At 50.3% G+C, this 8,122-nt stretch overlaps 2 protein-coding genes across 4 annotated transcripts; one reads left to right on the top strand and one right to left on the bottom strand.

The window, feature by feature from the left end:
* The first annotated feature begins 6 nt into the window (after window positions 1-6).
* LOC117087117 (protein CXorf40A) lies at window positions 7-7,589 on the top strand. 3 transcript variants are annotated; one of them, XM_033216956.1, is made up of 4 exons: window positions 7-460; window positions 2,967-3,099; window positions 3,201-3,482; window positions 4,340-4,910. In XM_033216956.1, the coding sequence occupies exons 3-4, from the start codon at window positions 3,230-3,232 to the stop codon at window positions 4,561-4,563; spliced, it is 477 nt and encodes a 158-aa protein (XP_033072847.1). In that variant the 5' UTR covers window positions 7-460; window positions 2,967-3,099; window positions 3,201-3,229; the 3' UTR covers window positions 4,564-4,910. The 3 variants fall into 3 exon arrangements, with proteins under 3 accessions (XP_033072847.1, XP_033072855.1, XP_033072838.1); XM_033216964.1 differs by lacking the exon at window positions 7-460 and adding an exon at window positions 7,036-7,589 and having other exon boundaries at window positions 1,580-3,099; window positions 4,340-4,518; XM_033216947.1 differs by lacking the exon at window positions 7-460 and having other exon boundaries at window positions 1,580-3,099.
* Window positions 5,826-7,471, bottom strand: LOC117087108 (heat shock transcription factor, X-linked member 3-like). The gene is given in 3 exon segments (XM_033216934.1): window positions 5,826-6,527; window positions 6,996-7,270; window positions 7,273-7,471. Coding segments are annotated over 3 exon segments (1,059 nt in total). The 3' UTR covers window positions 5,826-5,942.
* Window positions 7,590-8,122: the final 533 nt, after the last annotated feature.

Here is an 8,122-nt window from a genome sequence, read left to right as displayed (position 1 = left end):
GAAATGGCGCCATGGATGGGGTGGTGGAGGATACACAGGCGAGTCTTTGTGGAAAGTCATTTGCTGGCAGATATCAGCATCTTAGATGAGCATGCCAGGTGGCGAGGCATTCCCTTCAGCATGTCTTCACACAGCGTTAGAGGTAATGTCATTTCTAGTGGCAAAAGTGGGGAGCAGCTTGTAACTCTGCATCAGTGGAGGAATGGTCGGGCAAATTATGAGACGGCCAACAGTGGGATATCACACAGGCAGTGTAAAACAAGGTAGATGAAGATTGTCAGGTGGAAAGAATGGACTTGATGTGCTGTCAAATGGAAAACTCATGCCCTATCCTGTGGAGATGTGTTGGGAACAGCAGTTTGCCAAGATGGCTGAAGCAAAGGACCATAAAGGGGCTGGCTTAAACAACAGACAATCATTGTTCTGGAGGATGGAAGTCTGAAATCAAAGTGTTGGCCAGGTTTGTTTGTTCTGTGGGCTATGAAAGACAATCTGGTCTGTCCCTATCTCTTAGCTGCAGGCGGCTAGCCGGCAATCTTTGGCACTCATTGGCTTGTAGAAGCATCTCCCTTATCTCTGCCTTCATCTTCTCATGGTGTTCTCCCTGTGTGCATGACTGTCTCTGAAATCCCCTTTTTCATAAGGACGCCAGCCACACTGGATGTGGGTCCACCCTAATGGCTTCAGTCTCACTTGATTGCCTCTGTAATGACTCTGTCTTTATATATAAGGCCACATTTTGAGGTTTAGGACTTCAACATACGCATTTTAAGAAGACACAATGCAACCCATCAGAACTGACAAAGGCCCTGAGATAGAAACAAGCTTGGCATGTTCCCTCAGGGGATGGAAGGCCTTTGTGGCTGCAGGGTGGTGAATAAAGGGGAGAGGAGAGGACATGGCTGGGGTAGGAAGGCAGATCAGGAGGGACCTTGAGTGCCCTGAGAGGAAGTATGGATTCTGTTCTAGTTGGGGCAGGGAGCCCTTGAAAGCTTTCAGTAGAGGAGTGACATAATCTCATTGTCCCTGTACCAAGATCATTCTGATGGCAGTGTGGTCACAAGAGTTCAAAGGACAAGGGCTGAGGCAGGGGTGGGGTGCTATCAGGAGACTTCTTCAGAAGGCAGGGGGTTTTAGGGGATTGGATTGGGATTGTGGCCATAGAGATTATGGAAAGGGATCAGATTCAGTGTCGGTTTTGGACACAGTGCCACGGGATGTGGGCCGCAGAGAGGGAGGGCAGAGAGCAGCTGGGTCTGGGGCAGGAACACTGCATAGCTGGTGATGCCACTCACAGTGGAAGGGAGGTAGACTTGGTGGTGGTGGTTGGGGTCCTGAGTATGTACAGGCCTGTCCACCTAAGGCTGAGTCTGAAGGGGCGTGGCCCTGCACCACGGGATTCAGAGCAGGCTATGAGTAATGTGGGGGTCCCGGAAGGAGTGTGCTCAGCCTGCTGGGGCTGCCGAGCATGGAATAAGATGAAGACAGGACTGGCATGAGGCCGGCCATGGGTGCTTGTGGGGATAGGTCAGTCAGTGGAGTGGGTGGGGGGGTGGGGAATAAAGGGAGAAAGGTGGGGGTGGGGGCAGAAGGTTCAGAGAGGAAGTAGAGACTGTGCATGTAGACAGCTTTTCTGAGGTCTCGGCTGTTCAGGGTTTAAGAGAAGGGAGGCAGAGCAGGAGGCGTGCGTGTGCTCAGAGTAGGGATGCTCAGCAAGCATAGATGGTGGCTGGTGGCACCCAGGGCCCGGAGTGAGCCAGAGGAGCAGGGTCCAGAGCACAGCAGGCAACCGGCTTGGCTGGGGCAGCTCACCCCAGAGGCGGGAGAAGAGCAGGAGATCTGGCGCTCAGAAGGCTGCACTGCAGATTGGGAAAGGAGTGACTACCAGGCAGCTTTGGTCCTGTCAGGGCTTTGTCTCATGAGGGTGGGTGTATTTTCTTAAAATCATAGAATGTATTAGAGGTCGAGTTTATGTGCTGAAAGGAAGGACAGAGAGATAGTAACCAGAATGGAGGGGGGCAGCTCAAGGGTGGAGTTCAGGGCCATGGGGCGGAGCCACAGGCCTGATGATGGTGACGACGGTGAGGGGCGAGGGGAGCCACTATTTGTGAGTGTTCTCTTAGGTGCCAAGTACTGGGCTGGGTGCTCTTCGTGCCTTGTCTCCCATCCTCACAGCCATGTGGAAACTGAGGCATCTCGAGAGTCTATGACTGGGCTGAGGTTCTGGCTTCAAGCCCAGGGCTCCTTCCGAGGCACAGGGCTGTCCTCCATGCAGGAGGAGGGGACCCTCTCCCAAGCCACACACGCAGGAGGCCAGGCAAGAGTTGTGGGAAGTCAGAGCCCGTGTGACCGTGGGCTGGTGCCTCATTCTCCTCAGCCATAGAGTAGGCCTCCCAGTACCACTGACCCTGCTGGGTCACTTGAAGATTCAATCTGATGATCTGAGGATCATGCCATCCCAGAGGCTGGCACGTGGAAGGCATGTGTGTGGGGGTGCCAGTTGTTCTGATTATCATTCTTCTTTTCTCCACTCAGATTGGGACAGGGGCATCTGCTGACAGTGGAGAGCAGTGGTGGGGGAAGGGGCTTGAGAAAGGTGGTACCCAGAGGGGTGGAGAGGAGATATCTGACTGAGGGCCATCTGAGGTCACAGTGCATCCTGAGAGCAGAGCTGAGATTGGGTATCAACGATGTGGGCTCAGCAGCCCTGGAGTAGGAGCTGGGAAGGTCAGTGCCTTGGTGGCGGCAGGGCCAGGGCACTGAGAGTATTGGCAGAGCACAGCAGGGGGAAAGGAAGAGAAGCAGAGCCTGGGACTGTCCCTCTGTGCTGGAAGACGGCTAACACCCGCCCCGACTCTCCACTCTGGCTAGGCTGAGGGGGCCCTCTGTCCTCTGTGTTGCCCTAGGGCTCAGTGACCTCTGTCATAGCACTGACCACATACTCTCCTGCCTGTGCCTTTCTCTAGCTGTCTCCGCCCTACTCCAGACCGCCCCAAAGACTCTGTGGGATGAACCTGAGTTAGCCAAATCCCAGCCCCTTCCCTTGGACCTGCCGTGGCTCGGGACATCAGTGACAGACAGAAGCAGCGGACCATCAGGGTCAGTGGGATTTAGGCCACCTGAGAGACACAGGGGTATGGTCAGGCCACTGCCCGTGAGCTTGGAGGGCTGGCATGTGACGCGCTTCTGTGCTTCCACAGGCCATAGGAGGCCCGCGGCGCTTGCGAAGATGAAGTTTGGCTGCCTCTCCTTCCGGCAGCCTTATGCTGGCCTTGTCTTAAATGGAGTCAAGACTGTGGAGACGCGCTGGCGTCCCCTGCTGAGCAGCCAGCGGAACCGTACCATCGCCGTCCACATTGCTCACAGGGACTGGGATGACGATGCCTGGCAGGAGCTGCTGGTGGAGAGGCTGGGGATGACTCCTGCTCAGATTCAGGCTTTGCTCAGGAAAGGGGAAAAGTTTGGTCGAGGAGTGATAGCGGGTAAGTGACGATGTGCCAAATGTGCAGACAACACCTAGAGTTGCCACCCAAGATCTTGCTTGGGAGTTTGGGGACTTTTGTTGTCGTCTGAACTGATTGGCATGTATACCACAGTTTCCTTTGGCAGCACACCTTCAAAGGGACGGCAAGGGCCCTGGGCTGGGGGTTGGCAGGCCTAGCTTCCGTGAGCTCTGGTAAATCATTTCTCCACTCTGGCCTCAGTTCCTGTTTCTGGTCTCAGTGAGAAACCAGGTCAGGTCCATGTGCATGTGGTGCTTGTGGTGTTTGGCTGTGTGTGTATGTGTGTGTGTGATACATGTGTGAGTGCACATGTGTGGCAGAGACCATGAAAAGCAGCCCAGCCCACCGAATGGGTCAGGTGGCCTCTAGAGTTGGGCTGCCTGCCTGGCTTCACGAGCCTGCCCCAGCCCCACCACTTGCGGCACCCTGGGCAAGTCCCCTAGCCTCTAGGTGACTGAGGCCTGACAACAGCATCTGTCCCCTGGTGACCTGCTCAGGCATCACCTGTAGCTTCCCAGGCAGTGGCTGGTGCCCTTCCAATCTGCAACCGCTGCCCTCGGATGTCTGGCTTGGACCTGCCTCTTACTTGTGTGGCTTCATCGAGGACAAGGCCCTCTCCTCTGCCTTCTGGAGCCCTCCCCCGCCTCTCCCAGCATTTCCTGAATCGAGTTTGGCTCGTTATCAAAGCTATGGAAGAAGGACTTGACTCCCTTCTTGTCATTTTGCTGATGCCACCTTACTCTCTGATTGTGACTTGGAGTAACCGTGTTGTCACATGGCCAGGCCTTGGGCTATGGAAGTGAAAGGCTTTCATGTGTATCTCTCTTTGTGTACAGGACTCATTGACATTGGGGAAACTTTGCAATGCCCCGAAGACTTAACTCCCGATGAGGTTACGGAACTAGAGAATCAGGCTGTACTGACCAACCTGAAGCAGAAGTACCTGACTGTGATTTCAAACCCCAGGTGGTTACTGGAGCCCATACCTAGGAAAGGAGGCAAAGATATATTCCAGGTAGACATCCCAGAGCACCTGATCCCTTTGGGGCATGAAGTGTGACAAGTGTGGGCTCCTAAGAGGAATGTTCCAGAGAAACCAGCTAAATCATGACACCTTCAATTCACCATCATGACGCAGACCTATATACATTAGGTTAAATCTGAATTTCCACTGCTTTGGAGAGTCCCACCCACTAAGCACTGTGCATGTAAACAGGTTTCTTTATTCAGATGAAGGAAGTAGCGGGAGGGGCTTTCCTTGTGTGATGCCTTTTTAGGCACACAGGCAATGTCTCAAGTACTTTGATCTTTGGGTAGAAGGAAAAGCTGCCAGTAAATGTCTCGGCACTGCTGCTAATTTTGGTCCTGCTAGTTTCTGGATTGTGTAAGTAAATGTGTTGTAGATGACTGGTTAGTGTTTGAGACTTCGTTCTATCTTTTCCTCTGATTTGTTCTGGTCAAAACTCATCAAATGTATAACTGGCATCCAGGAGACATTGCAGAAAGTCTGAGACCTGGCACTGAATGTTTGCCTGGTAGTGACTAGCCATTAATCAACCGACTCAACCACGATGAAGAGACATCAGACTTAGAGCAGCTGTCTGTCCTTTCAGGTTACTCTCACTCTGTTGTGAAAGTATCTGTCGGTTTCTGAAGCATGTGTGTCACCTGCATCACATAGCTACTTCCTATCCTAGCAATACGTCCAAAATACAGCTCTGGTAGAGTGAGGTTAACTTGGAAATGTGATCAGTAGTGTTGTTTTATTTTGTAGTAATTTTTTTTTTTTTTTTTGGTGATTTAGCAAAGTTTCTAGTTGTTATCTTTGAGGATGATGGGCATTTCCCCCTAGGTATTGACTGCAGTGGCCTTTCTCTTCTGAGCCAGGATGTTATGGTGGTCGTACATCCCATAGCAGATGGGATGGCCTGACTTTCAACTGGACCTCTTTGGAGGCCCCTGGATGCTAGGATGCTAGGCTAGGGGTGCTGAGCTGCTGATCAGACACTTCCTGGCAACATTGGGAGGGACCCATGAGGAAACAATCTCCTGTTTGAAGATACAGGAAGATACTGCCAGAATCAGGAGTGAGTCTATTCTTTCTCCTGACTAGCAGGCCAATCTCAGGGGACCAGGTCTTCTTGGGCTTGGCCTCGACACTTCTAGCAATATCCTTTGCTGAGTGTGTGAAAATGCTGCTTCTCCAAATGAACGAGGACAATGGGGACCAAAGCCTGTCTTGGACAGGATTTCCAGCCTCCCCTGGCTTGTCCCAATGAGATGTGTATAATATAGAAGGTTAAAAAGAACACAGACAACAGGTCTCATTTAAATTGTTTGTTATTTATTTCCATGGAATTTTGTTTTTCTTTATTAAGACCAAAAATGTGTTTCTCATTAGCAAATGGCAACTTTTATCGGTCATTAGTGGCCTTGAGTTCACGGACTTGCATTGTTTCTGAACTGTTCACAGAATCTACACTTGTAATCTGAGGAGCCTTCCTGCTCCTCGTCATTGTCAGAGGGCTCATTTGGAGACATGACTAAGAGGGTGGCCAACAGAATGGAGTAACAGATATTGTACAAAGACAATACACTACCATTATCTGAGTAAACCGGGCTACTAGGCACCTGCCCTATGCCTTCCATCCAGGCAGTAGCCGAAGATGCAAATGTGGCATTCCCAGAGGTGCCCTCCCAACTTGGGCCATTTGGTTCCTGAGGGGGCCTATTTCCCAGGGGATGCCCAGTGATACTGTTCTTGGACCACATGCCAGAGAACATGAAGGACTGACTGCCACTGGGTCCCTGAACATTGGGGGCTCTCTGCTGACACATTTTGATGGCTTCTTTCTTGGCATTGATGTGATAGATACGTAGGGAGCGTCTTGTAGCTACCAGCTTCTTTCTCTTTGGAGTTGGGACACAGGTTGCTTGCTGAGCCGTGTTTCTGAGGTCATCTTTTCTCTGGATATTCTCCAGGAGCCTGGGCTTGTCTCTCTGAAAATTGGAGTTGTGGTAGATCTGAAACAAAATGAAACATGTTAGTTGTTCAGGAATAAATTATTCCTTTCCCACCTCTCAAAATTATGATTTTGTTCTGCAATGGAGAAAAGAATGCTTTAAGTGGCAGCAAGTGTGGTTATGCCCTACCTCATGACCTGACTGGAGATAAACAATTCATAGGTCAAGGCAGTAATATATAAATAACATGGATTTTGATATTAAACTGTAACCCCTTAGAAGTAATATGTAGGTCTGCATAATATGATGCTTATATTATCTCTAAGGGGGTTGTAGTTTAATATCAAAATCCATACTTTTTAAGTTCTGTACTTTTCATCTTTCAATAAACAATATTTCACATTTTAAAATGCTATCTTTGACACTTAAGCTCTTACAGTATATTATTTATATTGGTGTCCTATGAAGATATGTTTGAGAAGGAGAGAAAAGGGATCACAGAAATTACAGAAATGCTTTCTACTTTACCATTATTTTCTTGTTTCCTTTGCTTGGGCGTGTTTTGCAGAATCCATAAAGGTTCAGTTGGCGAATGAAACTCTTCAAGCTGTCTGTTTCGAAGATCCTCTCTGCACCTCTCCGTTGAAGAACTTCCCTCTGGAAGAGATCCTTCTCGATGATCACAGCGTCTCCATCATCGTTCCAGCTCACAGACTTGAATGTTTCTTCCTCCACGATCATCCAAAGCTTTCTTGGGAAGGAGAGCCTAAAAAGGTTGTGGTTGTCTTCCGTGTTGACCACGCATTGTTTCGGTCTTCTGGTGGTGAGTTATCTTGGGAGCCTGGATCTTGGCTCACAACTTGGTCCTTGTGTCTGTCCAAAACCTCGCTGGAATCTGGATTTGGATCAGGTGAAGAACTAAATGGGTCCCCGCTTGTTGGCTCTCCACCAACAGACGGGGCCAGCTTGTCTTTGTATTCCTGTTCAGTGTTCTGACTCGCCATAGAGCTACACCAGAATCAGGAGCATTTTGTACCCAAGACCCTTATCACTGTCCTAGCAAGTCCAAAATGCCTTCAGTCAGAGTAGGCGTGCCCAATAAATACTGTCCACAAAATTCTAGAGTCTCGGTATCAGGGCAACCAGTGGCTTAACTCATCATCTGCTGTATTTGTCACACGATGTCACAAAGGTGGCTCTCAGCCAATCTGGAGAGGGGGCCCTGGCCAAGTGTTGGGGGAGTAGACAGGTGGCATGGCCTTCAGCTTCTCCCTTTTCTAAAAGTATAAACAGGCGTGGTTCAAGTTCCCAGAAAAGTCTCCCGTCTTCTGAAAGTCACATTATGTCATAGGGCCAGGCCCCAGATGAGCTGAGAAACCATGGCTTTATGGCCACTCCCAACCCTGAAGACAGGGGAGGCCATTTGCTGGCCTCTGGTTTGCTCAAGAGCCAGCCCCTAGTTAGCCCTAGCTTGGGTTTCACCAAGACTGCCTGAGTCAGATGGACCCCTCACAGGTGACTTCCTTCTAGGAGATGGTGGTCCCTATCAGGCTGTTTGACCTGATCTGTGTGGTAGCACCCCTCTTTTCCAGTCCCCCCCATCTCCTTCCTGCTTTGGTCTCTTCCAAGTACTCCTAATGATTGGTTGGATCTGC

Source organism: Trachypithecus francoisi, unplaced genomic scaffold (genome assembly GCF_009764315.1).
Source record: "Trachypithecus francoisi isolate TF-2019V2 unplaced genomic scaffold, Tfra_2.0 Contig00612, whole genome shotgun sequence".
NCBI lineage: Eukaryota > Metazoa > Chordata > Mammalia > Primates > Cercopithecidae > Trachypithecus > Trachypithecus francoisi.
This window is presented reverse-complemented; position numbering and strand designations above follow the sequence as displayed.

Excerpts from the sequence above, each read along its gene's own strand:
- LOC117087117 (XM_033216956.1), top strand. The coding sequence starts at position 3,230 with ATGAAGTTTGGCTGCCTCTCCTTCCGGCAGCCTTATGCTGGCCTTGTC. Across the intron at positions 3,483-4,339 it reads TGGTCGAGGAGTGATAGCGG|GACTCATTGACATTGGGGAA; the intron begins GTAAGTGACGAT and ends CTTTGTGTACAG.